Source organism: Otolemur garnettii, unplaced genomic scaffold (assembly GCF_000181295.1).
Source record: "Otolemur garnettii isolate 467f Iridium unplaced genomic scaffold, OtoGar3 scaffold00061, whole genome shotgun sequence".
In the NCBI taxonomy this organism is placed as follows: Eukaryota; Metazoa; Chordata; class Mammalia; order Primates; family Galagidae; genus Otolemur; species Otolemur garnettii.
This window is the reverse complement of record NW_003852456.1, coordinates 8,200,497-8,218,742: the sequence shown is the minus strand read 5'-3', so window position 1 is coordinate 8,218,742 and position 18,246 is coordinate 8,200,497. Positions and strand designations below refer to the sequence as shown.

The following is an 18,246-nucleotide window of genomic DNA, read 5'->3' as shown; positions in this document are numbered from 1 at the left end:
AAATAACTATATAAAATCAATTATATTCCTATATAAAAAAGAATTACAAAATAATATTAGAAAAAGAAAGATAGCATTGTATCAGCAACCAAAATAGAAAGTACTATCAATATAGCTTTAACAAGAGCTGGTAACTTGCAAGTAACTTGGTAACTCAGAAGTAATGAAATTTGTATTTTTTTACAAACCATTCGGAGTTTTAAGTTGTCATAATTGTACTAGCTAGGATCTTCAACTTTACTAGGAGTGGTGGTAATGAGTACACTTATCTCATAATTGATTTGTAGATAATGCTTTTGTTTCCTCATAAAATTGATATATTCGTCCCAATGTTATCTTCAATGATTATGTCAATGTTTTGCCTATAGTTGATGTTCTGTAAATATTTATGGAATAAAGGAGCCTAAAATAGAAAAAAAAGAAAGAAAAACTAGTGGGGGAGGCAGGAAGATCACTTGAGCCCAGGAGTTTAAGGTTGCTGTGAGCTGTGATGATGCCACGGCACTCTACCCCGGGTGACAGAGTGAAACTCTGTTTCAAAAGAAAAAAAAGAAAGAGATACCCTGGTATTATTACATGTTTGTAGCAACTATTGGGCAAACAAAAGTGATTTATTATAATTTCATTATCTTTTCTTATTGATGCTTGTCTGTATTACCTAATTGTGGGCAATTTTATGTTGCCTTTGAATATTTTTTAAGTATAATAAAGAGAACTAACATTTATAAAGTGATAGTTATGTGCCAGGCACTGTGGTAACTGGTTTAGGTAATAAATTATATCTCATATAAGATCTGCATTAATTCCCTGAAGTAAGCACTAATATCTCCTTTGTACCAATCAATGAAGAAGCAGATCTACAGGTGTTAAGCAACTTTCTTAAGATCACACAGTTGGAACGTGCTAGAACCATGATAGAACAATTACGTTCAGGTAAATCAGTATGCTGTATGCAATGTGTTTTTTGACCTTGTTTTTTCCTATTGAAGCCTTTTTTTTTAATTGATTCTACAAATATTTGCTGACTTTCTTCAATATCTAATGCACTGTTTTTCCTGTGTGCTGTTAACAGTTATTTCAAGGACCAAATGACTTCTTGTCTAGCAAACTATAATTTTCTTCTCCAGAATAACAGCAGTTTTGACAGATCTGCTTTCCTTGTAGTCCTGTTACAATTCTGTCTCTATTCAGGTACTTAACAAGAATCACAAGTTTACCCTCACAAGCTTTAGGTTAATTACAAACTGTACACTTTGTGTCCCTTCCACTTAAATACATTGTCTTCCAAAAGTATGAAAATATTCACTATAATTCCATAGAACCAGGTTTGTGGTCATTTGTATGCAGTTTTTAAAATTAAGCTTTAAAAATTATAAAAAGACCATTGAATTCAATTAACTTCAACAAATAAAAATTATTTTTTAAGAAAATATTATCAGTTCTAGTAGACCCTAAAAAATCGAGCTTACTTAAACAAATTTCCCTTTCTTTCACGAGTATTTGGAGTTAGACATAGAAGTATTGTTTTAGTACTTGACAGTCACCATACAGGACGATTTTCTCTCCAACCCTATCCGGTCTTGTTTTGTTGGTTTCTTTGACTAATGGTAAGTAGCCATAAAACTTAGCTCCTGTGCTATATTTTCCTCGACGGGCATTTCACCATAACTACAGAAAGCAACAGAGAGATGCTCACATTGTCCTTTCCCTTCTTTTCTTTTACTTCTTGGAGAGTTATTGCGAAGAAGTATCTATTCTTTCCCAGACTCAATACATCTGTGATCTGTGTCTAAAGGAACTTGAACTCTAAAGGAGCTAGCACTTTTTCCTTTTCCAAATTCACTATTACAGATCACAGTGCAAAGGGGGAATAGGATGCAAAGTTTCCAAAATTCAATATTTCATGTAGTGCATCATTTAATTCTACAAATTACTTATTCCTTTCACTGGATGGATGAGAGAAATCATCATTTCTCTACTGAGAGGAATAGAGTTTGGAAAACATGAAGTGCTCATAAATCTTCTCAGTAGTTAATCAAAGATGTGTCTGATTAGTATTAGGAGTTGACTCACTCACAAAGTCATTCACAGTCATTACTCAACTGCAATTGTAGTGTGTTGAGACCCCTTTAGAAGAAGGGTGGCCTCCTGGCTTCCTTTCCCACTTCGGCAGCCCAATCTGATTCAATCTGCTAATAAGTCACTTCGCATCATTATGATGGTAAAGAACCAATTTTCCACGGATGGACCTTAACTTTAATTGTACCATTGCCCGTGTTCATTTAAATCAAGCTGAACACTTGGCAGCTGAGGTGAGTCAGTGCTTGCTTCTATTTAAAAACATGAATGACATTTAGGTGTTAAATTTCAGTTTGTTTGTACTATGCCCATCATTTAAGACTATAAGCCTTCTGGAAAGAGTCTATGGAGCCCTGAAGCTTTCTGTTTTACTCAGTAGGTAATGGTGACATGGACATTTTAGCTGCCCTGATGGGCAGAGGATGCCTTGGTGCTATGTCACATAGTTATACACATTCCTGGAGGGCCCTAAATGTTTGTTGCTCTTCTAACCCTAGGAAAGAATTTCAAAAGGATATTCAGTTATGACTCAGATTATAGGATGGTTAGGTCCTCTGAAGATATATCTAACAAATAATATTTTAAATAAACTGGAATGGTTTAGTTTTAAATTTTTTTTGTGTATTTCTTTGAAAAAAGATTTCTCTTAAAGCCCAACTTATGAAGAATTATTAAGTATAGAGTTGCTGTGTTCAAAGAGGGGAAAGGGCCCGTGAGAGCCTTATCCTCTCACATCACCCTAACCCTGAAGCCCATCTAGAAAAATCTTAAATCTATTTAGAAGGCAGATTTTAAAAATCTGCCCCCCCCCCAAAAGAAAAAAGTCTAGTCCCACAGTAACCAATGGAGAATTTGAGAATTTAGGAAAAACTCTTAACCTAAATTTCAGAGTGGATTTGTTGAATCACAGTCCATTTGGAAGATTATTCCAGTACTAACAATTTAACAATCCATGAGATTCCTTAAACTGCCCCTCCTGCACACACACCCCTGATATTCTTCAGGCATTTTCAGTCTAAAAGCCAGTGGTCTGCTTTATTGTGTTACTGAGGGAAAGTTGGAAAGAATAAATGAGTTGTTCCCTAGGCAGCTGGTGGCTAAGAAATGCCAAAAGTTGTACACAGCCAGTGAGCAATCTCTCTCCACCTCCCTCCTTCTCTCTCTCCCCTTAACTGTTTGAGGGTGGCTTCAGAAGAAAAGGCATTCCAAATACTCCACCTGCTTTAAATGACATGGTTTATCTGTCACTGAGAATAACCTTTCTTCTCTACTTTCCAGGTTATCACATGAGCTTAACACACTAAAACTGTTGCAGGGACTCACAAATCACCATGAAACCACTCTAAGGATGTGCTGGGTCAATGCCAGGGAGGCATTCCATCTTCCCTGAGAGGCAGTTATGAGGACATATATTAAATCATCACACCAGCAACTCTATAAAATACTTAGGGTGGTAATTATTTACAACATTAGCTAGTGACTCTTTTTCATATGCTGAATCCTGTCAAGGAATTAAAAAGCTCTTAATACAGCAGTTCACTTTTCTATGGATGTTTTGAGATGAGTCTCCCCCCACCCAGTTGGCACCAACCACTAACTATGAGTCTTTATCTCTACCTTTAATACTTTTACCTTTGCTCCAGATGAACCCAGGCTTGTTTGGGTCCACATTCTACTTTCTTTTCTTTTCTTTTCTTTTCTTTTCTTTTCTTTTCTTTTCTTTTCTTTTCTTTCTTTCTTTCTTTCATTCAGCTTGTTTTTATCCCTATTTCTACACGACCACATTTATGATGGCAGCTCTGATGGCCATTCCAGAAGAAGAATTTCCAAGTTGCTTTGAAGGGTATACGAGGAGCTAGCATAGTGCACAGCTTCAAAGGGAAGGACCTCAGAGGTGACTAGAGTGATATCCAGCAGTGAGGTATGGAGCATGTTTTCTAGCTTGAGTTTGCAAACTTTATTGTCAGTCCTCCTGTTCTGTCTGTCAAACTCTGCCTTAAGTTCTCCCTTCTCGGTGAAGTATCTAAACTCTCAACTGGCCTCAATTTCTTCCCCTCCTGGCACCTAAGAGAACCTCAGCTGTAAAACGCGACTGTTTTTACTTTAGCACCATATATGATTTATACTCGCTTGTGGTTTAGTGTTTCACATGTGTTTGCATGCCCCCATCCAAGTCTCCTCCTTTTACTAAAAAAGCAACTCACATTTTATATGTGGTAAAGAAATATGATATATAAATATATATAAATAAACTATGTACATAATATATTATGTATTTTCATGTACATACAGGGTGGACATAAAGTTTAATTGCACACGAACTTTATGTCCACCCTGTGTATTAGTTATGTACTAGATACAACTAATATATACACACATTAGTATATGTACTTAGCACACACATTGTGCCAGGAATAGTGTAGGTACCCAAGTCTTTAGCAGCCTGAGTTGTGCCAGTAAACAAAATAAAAACTCACTTATTTTATTTTATTTTATTTTTTCAGTTTTTGGCCAAGGTCGGTTTTGAACCCACCACCTCCTGTATAGGGGGCCAGTGCCCTACTCCTTGAGCCACAGGCACCACCCAAAACTCACTTATTTTAATAATTTTTCATCTTCAAGAAAAGAGAGTAAATTGGGAAGTAGGAAGCCTAGATCTAGGTTGCATTCTCTTTTTTATGTGAGACAGAATCTTACTATGTCGCTCTCAGTAGAGTGCTATCGCATCATAGCTCACAGCCACCTCAAACTCTTGGGCTTCTTCGATTCTCTTGCCTCAGCCTCCCAAGTAGGTGGGACTACAGGTGTCTGCCACAGGCTATTTTTTTTGTTGCCGAGGTTATCATCATTGTTGTTTAGCAGGCCCGGGCTGGGTTCGAACCCGCCAGCCTTGGTATATGTGGCTGGTGCACAGCTAACCGCTGTTCTACAGGTGCCGAGCCCCTAGATTTCATTCTTTACCCTTTTTTTTTCCTTTTTGAGACAGAGACTCTGTCTCACTTTGTAATCCTCAGTAGAGTGCTGTGACATCACAGCTCACAGTAACCTCCAGCTCTTGGGCTTAGGTGATTCTCTAGCCTCAGCCTCCCAAGAAGGTACCCAATGCTTGGCTATTTTTTGTTGCAGTTACCACTGTGCTTTAGCTAGCTGGGGCTGGGTTTGAACCCGCCACCCTTGGTATATGGGGCTGGTGGCCTACCCACTGAGCCACAAGCGCCACTCTCTTTATCCTTATTATATAAAAATTTAAGAGTTGACTACTGTATCAGTGTCACTTACCAAAACACACAAAATCTATTCTGAAATTTTTTCACCCGAAACATTTCTCATTTTCCCCAAATCTTAGATTAGCTATAAGCAAACTTGTTTCTTTCCCATAAATAAATTCTTTTAATGACAAAACTGTGAGTTTCAGGTAAGAGAAATATGAGGTAGAAATAACAGGTTGAGGAAGGGGGGAGTTAGTAGGAAATGCAAGTAAGGAGTTAGGAAGTTCATGGGCATTATGAATGAGGATGCTTGCATGAATGTGGGAGAGAACATATATATATATATTTTTTTCTTTTTTCTGAGACAGTTTCACTCTGTCATTCTGGGTAGAGTGCTGTGGTACCATATAGCTCACAGCAATTTCAAACTCCTGGGCTCAAGTGATTCTTCTGCCTTAGCCTCCCAAGTAGCTGGGACCACAGGTGCCCATTAACACATAGAGCCAGTTTTTCTATTTTTAGTAGAGACAGGGTCTCACTCTTGTTCAGGCTGGTCTCAAACTCCTTGAGCTGGAGCAATCCATCCACCCACCAGGTGGAACTATTCTTGCTCAGCTCTTATACTCTTCCTCTACCTGCAAAATAGCATTTACCACATGGTCTAATTACTGATTTATCTGTCTCTCTTCCACTAGGGTACCCACACCTTTAGGAAAGAGACAGTGGCTATCTTGTGTATTTTATCTCAATGCCTAGCACAGTACCTCACCTAGGAGGTACATAAAGGCACAGCTGTATGTATGTAATATGTTGTATGTAGCAAATGAGCAAGTAAGTGAATGACTAAAGGGAGGGAGAGAGGAACAGAAAGGTACAAGGAGAATATTTCTAGGTAAAGTGATCCCTTCTAAGCTAGCAAGGTCTTTAACTTTAAAATGTCAAGCTGTGTCAACTCCCAAAATTTATACATATGGACTGCTGTGGCTTGGATATTGGTCCCCTCCAATCCTCAGGTTGAAATTTGATCCCCAATGTGAGAGATGGGGCCTAATGGGAGGTATTTGGGGCAGAGGACAGATGCTTCATGAAGGGATTAAGGGGGTGAGTGAGTTCTCACTCTATTAGTTCCTGAGAGATATGGTTGTTAAAAAGAGCCTGGCACCTGTCCCCCCATGTCTCTGTCTCTCTCCCCTTCACCAGTGATCTCTGTATAAACCAGCTCCTCTTCTGCCTTCTACCAGGAATGGAAACAGCCTGAGGCTGTTCCCAGCAACCCAGAATGAGAGCTAAATAAACCTTTCTTCTTTATAAATTATTCAGCCTCAGATATTTCTCTGTAGCAACACAAAATAAACTAAGGCACAGAGTAAAAAAAAGAACAGAATTAATACATAAATATTTGACAAAGCCTTTTCTAAACCTGGAACTTGTTCCTAAATTCTACTTTTAATTTACAGGATGATAATTATTTCTTTCAAAAAATGTGCTTTGGCATTTCTGAAAAATAGTAGACCTTGGACAAAATTAAAATTTCTTTTAAAACAATTTTTAATAGCACGTTTGAGTATAATATTATATCTTTTCTCAGGCAAGAATGTCTCTATTGATTTCAGTTATTCTTACATAGAGTTGTTCCACTTAAGTATAGAAAATGTGCCCCAAAATTCTCACATCTTCAGGATATTTTTATACTTTCATATAATAAAAAAAATTAAATAAGTCATCCTATAGATTTGCCCCCTCAAATTTTTTACTACTGAGATTTTGAGAAATGTTCCTAAGATCACTAATCTCTTATGCAGGTTACACAGTAGCACCAAAAATTATACGAAACAAGTCGCTTCCCAGAAACAAGTACAATGAATATTGTTGCCGCTATTGCTGACATCCACCATAAAGTGAATTCCTAAAGTTGCTTTCAAACCTAGGATGGATTTCACCAATGTAGAGAAAAGAGATGTTATATAAAATTCTGGCTGCTTTTCCTAGGCAAGTTACAATATTCTCCCAAAATGACAAACCCTTTTGCCCTTCCATCTGAGAGGGTATATTTACACTGTGTTCTATTTCTAAGTGTCCACCACAGATTTGACCAAAAAAAAAAAAAAAAAATTGCATGCTTAATTTCAACCCCCAAACAAAACTTATGAAACCACAAGCAAAACATTCTCCCCAGTGGTTGTAAATACATTCTATATTCTACATAAAGTTCCAGCCACAAAAGGAGCATCTGAACAGATCAGCCCCAACATCACCAGCTGACATGTCTCTCAAGCAGCCTCACAGAGACACTTTACCTTGACAAATTTTCCACCATCCAAAATTTGGTGTATGGCCTATTCATTACAGCTCAATCTATAATCGCCAAAATGTGGAAACAACCTAAGTGCCATAAATCCAGGAATGGATTAACAAGCTGTGGTATGTGTATATCTCTTCAGCCATTAAAAGAGATGGAGACTTTACATCTTTTGTATTAACCTGGATTGAGGTGGAACACATTCTTCTTAGTAAAGCAGCACAAGAATGATGCTTACACACCTGTAATTCTAGCACTCCGGGAGGCCAAGGAGGGTGGATCACCTGAGCTCAGGAGTTGGAGACGAGCCTAAGCAAGAGTGAAAAAGTCCAAATCTGTGGACAATCCTTTCATTCTTTGGACTCATTTGGCATTTAGTCCAATGTTTTCAACCTTTTTGATCTCACAGCACCCTTGAACCAATAGTTAAACTTCCACAGCACACTAACACTATGTTAATAAAAAAAAGTTTAAAAAAAGAATATACTGACTGTGCTTTGAACATCTTTCAAAATAATGTAATTAAGAATCTTTCAAAATTTTCATGGTACACCTAAGATCCTCTCAAGGCACACCTATGGTCATGATACCCTGAATGAAAAGCACTGATTTAGTATTTTGGAAAGTGACTATTATATATAGATATCCTATCTCCTCAATTAGAATAAAAACTATTTAAGAATGAGAATAATATAGTTTGTCTTCGTGTATCCTGCGTCTTCAGGGTCTTGATATCAAAGATGCACAAAAAAATTGGTGCTTAAAATTGCCCTCTCTACCTGTAGGTAAAACTGCTAAACTTCATCAGAATCTGAGATAGAACTTAAAAAGTGTTGGCTGTGACAGGAGGAGCTGCCTCTTGAGGTGTCTTAGGGATGTAATTTGGGGCTTCTTCCTGAGGTCTTTGAATAATTCCAGACTAATGTATCCCACCATTTCCCATTCCCTCTGCACTGTTTCATATTATCAGTTGAAAACACCTTTCCAGTCCTGTTAGTCTCATAATCAGTCTCAAAGTACAGGGCTAGCTTCAAAAATGGACCAGACCTCTGATAAGCAGAGATTTTAATGCAACATTTAAGGCAAAACAATACAGGAGGTGGTTATGTAGAAAAGTTACTTTCATCATTCAGTTTAATGGTGGGGTTGATTAAAGTCTCAGAGATGAAAAGACCGATTTGTAAATTTTAATGGAGTTGCAAAGAGACCAAGGAGGAAATATTGTAAGCTGTTTTAGATAGCATTTATCTTTTTAGCATTCTTTCCTATAATTATACCTTGGTCTCACTGGAAAGTGCTTTAAAAACCACCCTAATGATGGTTAAATACAATGAGCTGATTTGCAATAGCATCTAGGAAAATTAACAGTTTCTTTTATTTTATACCGAAGTATTATTGCCCAGGGGAGGACATCCAAAGTTGTCAACAGGGTCTTTTGTGATTATGAAAGACATGAAAATACAGACATCATCTCTTATTTCATGGAATTTGGCAACTTCCTATCAGAAATGTTGGGGAGCGATCTGGCTAACCCTTGAAAGCACAAGGATGAGAAACCCAATTCAAAGTGGTATGGAGGTGATAATCTTTCCCAGGAAGGAGAAAATTGCTGGATTAAACACACATAATTAAGGCTGATTCATTGATTATAAAGATACAAACAAGATAAAAATGATTTAATTTTAGTAAATAAAAGAAAAAGCTATGTTAAAATGGAGAAAGTATAATTTACTGGGGCAAAGAAGCATTAACTCTCAGAAGTAGGAAATTAAGAAAGAGTTTTTCTAAGGTACTTGATTTTTATCTCCTAATGTTAAAATAAAATCAGAGAGTATTTATTCTAATATTGAATAAAAATTATGATAACATATTCTATTGTTTAATGTGTAGATAATTGCATGATGTTGGAAGCAGGAATTTTGTTAAATACATCTAATATTAGAAACAACATAAAACAAAGTTTCTTAAAACTTTGTTCCAAGTTTGTGTCTCCAGGAAAAGTATTTTCTATAAAGTATTGATTTACTTCTTTGTTTCTTGAGACAAAATCCTAAAGTTCTAATATGCCTTAAGGTAGAATCGTAAAATAGAGGGGAACAAGGAAGCCGTTCCCTGTGAAATACTACCGTGAGCATGAGCTCACAAACATGAGCATACAAACATCAGTCTGAAGAGACACAGTTGATTGTTTTTACTTGTAAATATGTACAAAAAGGAGCTTCTGTACCCTTCTCTAAAACCCTTGTCAACCCACAAAAAAATGTTTCTTCTTTTAGCCAACATTACATGTTCTCATTTAAGGTGATTTTCATAATACACAGACAAGATTTGATTATGAAATAATGAGCTATTGGTGGCCTGTGTGGGCAAATTTTACCATTTTGATCATATAATCTGTGTTTAGCCTTATGTCTACACATATAATTTTTGTTATGTTTTCTCTTTTGTACATAAATATTCCATTTACCAACTAATTTTTTTATTTACAGCAGGATTACATCAAGTGTAGGTCATATTTCAATAGAGATACCCTTTCTGAAGCAGAGCTGGTAGGTAAAGAATTAAATGCCACTCATTTCCCTAAGATTTCAACTTCCTGTGCAAGTTTGATATAAGCATGTACATTTTCCTCATTTTAAGTCAGTAAATAAATCCCCCACTTGACACACAGCAATTTTCCTCAGGAGAAATGTATTCATTATCTACCTTATATACTGAAAAAGATTCTCCACCTTCACTCAACTTTCCTGTGTCAATAGAATAATCTAGATCTTAAAATGAATGATGTTACACATTGAAAAGTGTAGGAAAATAGATTTTAAGAAGGGAAGCTTTCTACTCTAAGTGGTCTTCTTAAAAAAATTTACATTCTTTAGGGGCGGTGCCTGTGGCTCAGTGGGTAAGACACTGGCCCCATATACCGAGGGTGGTGGGTTCAAACCCAGCCCTGGCCAAACTGCAACAACAACAACAAAATAGCCAGGCATTGTAGCAGGCAGCTGTAGTCCCAGCTATTCTGGAGGCGGAGGCAAGAGAATCGCCTAAGCCCAAGGAGTTGGAGGTTGCTATGAGCTGTAATGCCACAGCACTCTACTGAGGGGTTAATAAGTGAAACTCTGTCTCAAAAAAAAAAAAATTACATTCTTTAATTGTGTGATAGTACGCTCTGATTCTGCAAATTTAAATTGTTTTAGAGGTATTTGGACCTTAAAATGCTCTTGAATGCCTGCTGATTTTAACATCCGAAATGAATCTTTAGACTATAGATAATAGTCCAAGACTATATGAATTGTTTTTATAGTACAGAATATTGGCACAATAGAATGTAAATAGTTTTACGACTTCAAAATCTAGAGTTAAAATTATTGTTTCTCATTTGGTTTCTCATTCAGTTTCTTCTAAGGAACATGGGAGCACTTAGCTGCACAAATATAAAATTTATTAATTATTTTTCTATCTTTTTAAAATCAAGTTTTCACAAATTGAGCAAAGCAATAACAATTTCATCAGGGAAACATATACCATAAATCTTTATTTTTCTGTGCTTTATTTTAGAATCAAAGGGCTAATCTTATTAACATATAATTGTGAGAAACAAAATCTTGAAATCTTTTCTTTATAACAATTATTTTTTACCTATGACTAAACATCTGATTTAAAATCATATAATCCAGATACATATTAAAGGGTAATTAAAGTGCACTAAGTTACTTCCAAAAATCAATCTCTTACACTATGAGTTGGAAAATAAATGGTTATATTTTCTAAATGTTTCTTAATAAAATATATATAATAATATGTTTCTATTAATCTGTTGTATAAGGACACCTTGATTTTAACTCAAACACTTACACAAACAGTAATTTTCTTTTTCATGAAGCCATGATGAGAGTTACAAGTATTTTCCTGGCAAAAATTTAAAAAATATTCCCTTTGAAGCAATCCATAAAGAAAACATGTGATGTTTTCTTAGATCGTGGCTCAAATGATAGTTAAGCTCACTTGAAACAAGAGAGGATTATCATAAACATACCTTGTCCTTGGGTTACTCCATAAAATTCAGCTGCTATCCTTGCCGCTTCCTTGCGGTTGCCTTTCACGATATAGAAGTGACTGAGGATGGCAAGGCTGATTTTCACAAAAAGTTTAAAACAGAAAAGTGAAAGTATTGTAAAGTAGACATTGGACAACTGTTGAGCAAACGGCCGGCTTTCTTCTAGCACCGACATTGCTGCCGAAGAGCTTGCAGTGGCCTCTACCCAGATCCAAGTCTCAAATGCGCCTGGCTCTCCGCTGGGATGTTCCTGAACAGCTGGTCCTGAGGAAAGAAAACGTCAGCTGGTAATGATGCCTGCAGCTCAAAATATTTATACTGTCCATAAAAGTTCTTCCCAAACTCCTATTGGTCTGAAAATATTCCATGGAACCAACTGCACCTCGTATCACAAGACTCCTGACTTTCCATTCTCCACTTCTCTGCTTTGAATGTCAAAATCCAGATATTGAAATGTATGTGCACATTGTTTCCTTTTTTGGTATTTAATTATCAAGAACCATTTGAGGATTTGGGGTCTGGGGTTCCCATTGTCTCAAGTCAAAGCTTTAAAATAGTAGCCCACTATTTGTAGACCATGAGCTAAATTAGCCAACAACTTGTGTCTTAGTGACCACTTATCAAAGTAGCCAAGGATGTTGCCCTCACTGTTGTTAGAAAAAAATATTATTTTTCTTGCAAGTGGTTAGACTAGAACACCATGGATAATAACGACACTGTCCATTCATCCAGGGAACATTTTTTAAGCACCTGACATTTGTCAGGAATTTTGCGCGATGCTGAGCAGACAGACATGAATATAATGGCCCTGCCACAGGGTCTCAGTCTAGAGCAGGGATTTTCCATCCGGGTGCTGCAGCACACAGGTGTGCCCTGAGAGGATCTTAGGTGTGCCTAGAATATTTTTAAAGATTATTTAAAGATCACAAGTCAGAAGAGGTGGATTTATCAAGCGTCACCAGGACTGTCCAAAACCAAGCCTACACTACACTTTTTAGGTCTCTAATCTTTACTAACCCCAAGTTGATTTATTCATGAATGAAATGCCAGGGGCCTCCCTAGACAAGCTATATTTTAAAAGAGAAAAAGAGTAAATTATAAGAAAAATAATGAAGATCAGCAATATATTTTAGCATTTAGACCAAAAGTAATATGCCAAAATGCAAAATAGCATATTATACAGCCAGCTTATTTATATATTTATATGACCAGGTTGGGGGCCTGATAATTGTATTGCTTTCCAATTCATTTTGAAAGTTCCAATATAACAAATAATACAAAGACATAAGCAAATAGAAGTGGCTCTTCTTGGAATGAAGGGTCCTGGTAGTGACTGGTCACACTGGTAGGTGTGGTGAGCTTATCTACCTAGGCATATACTTTTTATACTGTCTATCTTACCTGACTGGACAAATTTATGTGACACTTTACAAAGATGGAAGAGAAATTGTGAAATAAATGAGTCAAATAAAGCAGGCTGCTTCTTTCTCCAGTGAAATGAGCAGCTCACAGAAAAATAAATTAGATCAATATATTAAAAGGGAATTACCAAGCCCCTTGTGAAAATGGCCTCTATTTTCAGAGACCAAACACTAGCTGATCGGATGCTAATTAGACCCCGTGTGCCATTTCATACGAGAGTTGGGAATCAGTGAAAATGAACTTCAAAGTATCAAAGATAAATTAAGTGTTCCTCCCTTTCTCTAGTGGTGAGATTCTGTCAGGTGAGTAAATATATGATGATTCTCCTCCAGTGAGTCTTGCCTCGGGCATGGTGACACATGACAACACACCAAAGACAGCTGCCCATCACAAAGCTCTGAGTCACTGCTCACTTGCACTTCCGTGCCTTCGAATCAGAAATAAAACCCGCCATCGTCACATCTAAGTGCCTGTCTAAGGTTTCACTTTTTTCTCTTTACCAGTAAATGCTATTATAAATAATGATCTCCACATCTGCTACTCAGGAGCCTGGAGTCTTTGGGGTTAAGAAACTCTGTTACTTCACTAAGGCTACAGTCACTGCTCCATGAAGTTTAAATTCTTATAGTTCCACCAGTAGAAAAATACTTCTGTACAATATTTAGGAATTTCTGTCAAGATGTCAGGTTTTATTTTTATAAATTCCTCTTTTTTTTTGTCCTGGGTAGAATACAATGGTGTCCTCACAGCTCACAGCAACCTCAAACTGTTGGACTCAGTGATTCTCCTGCCTCTGCCTCCTGAGTAGCTAGGACTACAGGAGCCCACCACCATTCCTGGCTAGTTTTTCTATTTTTAGTAGAGATGGGGGTCTCACTCTTGTTCAGGCTCCTCTGGAATTCCTGAGCTCAGGCAATCCACCTACCCCAATCTCCCACAGTGCTGGGATTACAGGTGCGAGCCACAGTGTTTGGCCTATTTTTATAAACTCCTTGATTCCCCCTTCTATTTTTTGTTGGCACATACTCTCTCAGCAAATTTACTGTCTCTAAGTCTGTTCATTCTAAATAAAAATGAAGGCCAAATAAAATAACTCTTAGTAATTGAGCTCATGAAATAAAATTAGATGCTGTATTTTTCATATTATAACCCTTCCAAAGAAGACCACAAATAACTCTGTTAATATTTAACAGACACATGATCACATGAAAATTATTGTGCATCTATTTTCCCACCATTGCATTTCCTTAGAAAATAAGATATTGATTAGACATTTAACAATTTATTGTGATAATTGCTTTTATAATTTACCACACTGAAGATTTAGTTGATTAGCTCAGTACATCCCAAGTTTCTCCACTGAGTTAGTTCTGATCAATCAATCAGTCAAACCAAAACATAGAAATTGAATTCAGCATTGTGTTATTAGAATGGGTGATGTAAGAGGAATTAGAAACACAGGAAGAAATTACCAAAGGTCCACCATGTGCTCTATGCTTATGTATATTCATTGACTATTATATTTTCTTCTATCTTTGAGGAATATTACCATTAATTACATTTTAAAGATTGGGAAAGCTGAGTTCAGAACACTTTAGTGACCTACTAAAGTTGATTATGAGGAATAGCACTACTTGAACATAGTTCTAACTAAAATGTATGTTCAAATTGCCTCTAAAATTTTCTATTTTTAAGAACTTACAGTCTGAGTTGAGAAAATCTGACTCATGCATACAGAGATAGAGACAGAGTCACACTGATTTATACACACAGACACAGACACATACAGAGAAAAGATCGATACAAAATTGTTTTTAAGCTGGTACTTAGTTTAATTAGTAGGGCAGGCTATATATATGCTATGATGATCAAATGAGGTGGAACTTTGTGGGTATTCAACAAATGGGAGTAAAGGAACAGGGGAGTGTTTGAAGATGGGGCTAACACTTTTGGATTATTCAGGGTTAAGCATTAATGAGTAGCTTCCATTGAAACGACAGAAGGCAGGTGGAATAGGGCAAACAAGAGTTAATACAGGGTGTTTTAAAGGTTGTCCCTACATCGCCTAGCCTCAGTCCATGTGCTTGATCTCCTGTCTCCAGAGAAGGACCCTTGACCAAGCTAGACAATGAAAGATATTACTAGGACTTCTGCTGGAGTTTTGAAAAGGGAAGGCTAAGATAGCAACACCTATGCTTAAAGATTCTAGGAGTTATCACTGGCAATGAAGAAACAACTTGTCTAGGAATTCAGCCAATGCAGAGGGAAGGTGGAATCCTGCCACCTTCTTTCCTTTGGGCACCTGAATCTGGTTGCACCTGAAGCAACTGGAACTGACAATAACGTGGGTTTGAGAGTAATATGAAGTAATAAATTCTCTTTTGTTGTTGCTAATTAAACCAATTTGAATTGAGAGTTTCTCTCACTTTTTACAGAAAACACCCTGATATACTTATATTTTCTGGAGTCCTTATAAAGAAATTATAAAGCAAGTGCCATTATCCCTTCTATACAAGAGACGAGAAAACAGAGACTTAGAGAAGGTAAGTAACTTGCACAATGTTATACGTCTTGCAGTAGAAGTACTGGGATTCCACCTGGGTCCTTCTGACTACCACACCCTGGGATCTACAGCGGGCATGTGTGCCCTGTATATAAATAGCCTTTAGATAAATACTTGTGAATGTCACTAGGCTGAAGCTGGCATGCCCCACCCAAATTTTTTGTGGTTAAGAATTTGTTCTAACCATCTCATTTTAACTAACCACATGTTTAAAAGGCTACTCACAGGGAAAACCTTTCTCTAAGACATCATTTGAAGATCTAAAGTATGGGCTATATTAGGAGTGAACTGATGTCACAGTCACCCTTCCAGAACTTTCAGCATGGCAATGTGATCACCATTCTTATAGACTTTTAGAATTTAATGATTACCATTTCTTCTAAGAGGTGAAATATATTATTTACCCTGGAATGTGGTCAATTAGCTAATAAAATTGTTTACTTTCTCTAAGGTAAAAGTAAGCTAATTAATTAACCAATTAGCTAACAAAGTTACTTACATTCTCTAAGTAGGGGTCTGTGAATGATCCTGTTTAGGATCCTAAGATTATAGTTTCTTCAACCACATAGGTTCTGCCTTGTATTGTACTTTCCTTTCAAATCCATTTTTAACTCCAATTGTGAATTTTAGAGAAAAAAAAATCCATAATTTCCCCCTTTTATTTCCTTTCCAGATGTACCTGGCTTTGTCTGCTAATGGATACCCAGAAACTTTTCCATAATACAGAGGATTCGAAAAGCGAAAGAAGAGAATTAACCTCACCAGGTATGACCTGAATTTCTAGATCTTATTCCAGAGATTTGGTTGTATGAATCCACTATAATAGGGGACTTCCCCAACTCCAAGTAGCACGTATTTTTCTAAAGCGAGCCCTGATACCGACAGCTCATCTTTAGGCCGCTAACCTCAGTTGGGACTAGTTTGCTTTGGATGTAAATGTAGTGACACAAATTAAAACCTGGATTTGCTAGTGACCACATGTCCACCACGGCATATTAGAGATATAGTTTCAGCAGTGAGTTTCTAGGTTAGTCAGAAGAAGCCAGGAAGAGAAAAAAGTTGATTTAGTTTTTCAACTAAGGTAATGCCATAGGCTTCACCAGGAGCCAGGCAAATCCTCTCACTTTCCAGAAAAGGACAGTTGTCCAGATAATATAAACAGGGCTTCTATCTCAAAGCCAATAACTTAGATGATGGGAAAACAGAAAGAACTTTTCAGGTCAAATAAGGCAGGAAAAGGGAAAGATATAAACTGTCTCCATTATTATTGAGCATTATGTTGGAAATGTCAGTTGCTGAAATGAACATTAGAAATATAACTTGAAAGGAAAAGACAAAATGACATCTAATGCAGGTGATATAATTAAATATCTAGAAAAAAATTTTTTTTTTGGGGGGGCCAGGACTGAACCCACCACTTCTGGCATATAGAGCCAGGGCCCTACCCTTTTGAGCCACAGGCGCCACCCTAGAAAATTTTTAAAAATGGGAAAATACAGATTAAGAGGACTCCTTATCCCATCCCTACCTGCCCCTTTTGTGGATGTCTGTGTGTTCAATTATCAAGTTCAAAACTGTAATATTAATTCCATCTCTGCTTTCACAATCTACTTTTACTCTGTTTTTTGCAGTTGTTAAGCTATGTAGATTTTCTTTCTGAAAAGTCTCTCCTATGTCCTCTTTTTTTCTGTGCCACTGCCATCATCCTTAGTTTCTCACTCTCCACATAGAACTGATAGGTGGCTGCCTGTATCATGATGCTAAACTTGTTTAATATGTAATTTCCTTGACATGAAGTCCCAGCTTCATGACCTGATTTTCTACAATAATTTACCTTTCCAGCTTATTTTTGCCTAATTCTTTATACATACATCATTTGTGTGGACCAGATTTCTGGCTACCTCTTAGATATATCCAGACTTACAGTTCATTCTTCCTGGATATCCTACTATGCAATAATAAGCATCATTTCTCTAGGCATCCTAAAATAAGAACAATAACTAATGTGCATTGTTCATACACTGTGTTAAATATTTTCATGCACTGTCGTTCCACATCACCACACGTGATTTCTTCCTCTTTCGCGCTGCAACTTCCTTTAGTATTTATATATTGTACATTTCATATTTCTTTTTTTATTAACTCTACTTTATTATAAACTTCATGAGTGTAGAAACTACTTAGTACACATATATGTATGACTTGCAGCACAGTAGGCATTCAATAAATATTTGCTTCATTGAATAAACTGTGGCAGCCTGGAATATAAAAACCTTTAAGATTTTTAAACTCAACTAAGAATTAATCCTTAGCCTATATAGTTTATCCATTTTTCATTACGTGGCTCTTTGTCATATTTGCCTTATTAGTGCTGTATCGTCAAGCTTTGAATTATTTCTGACACATGACACATTTAGTAATAATAGTACTTGTATGGCCGTATGAAAATTAATTGAATGGTAATAATGCCAAAAAGCAAAGGTTCAACAACAGACAACACAAGCCAGCATCAGGATCAGATCATCATTTTCCAGTTTTTACCTGTCATATTCTAGGAAGGTTGTTCTTAACCTCATCTGGTTTATGGATGCAAAATTAAAAAAAAAAATTTTCAGTGGAC

General features: G+C 36.7%; 1 protein-coding gene across 1 annotated transcript in view; it reads right to left on the bottom strand.

The window, feature by feature from the left end:
* The window catches only part of ASB5 (ankyrin repeat and SOCS box containing 5), a 47,293-nt gene that overhangs the window by 28,195 nt on the left and 852 nt on the right, over positions 1-18,246 (bottom strand). The window contains exon 2 of the mRNA XM_003792801.2: positions 11,621-11,905. Coding sequence (XP_003792849.1) covers positions 11,621-11,816 — 196 coding nt within the window. The 5' untranslated portion in view covers positions 11,817-11,905. The remainder of the gene's footprint in view (positions 1-11,620; positions 11,906-18,246) is intronic.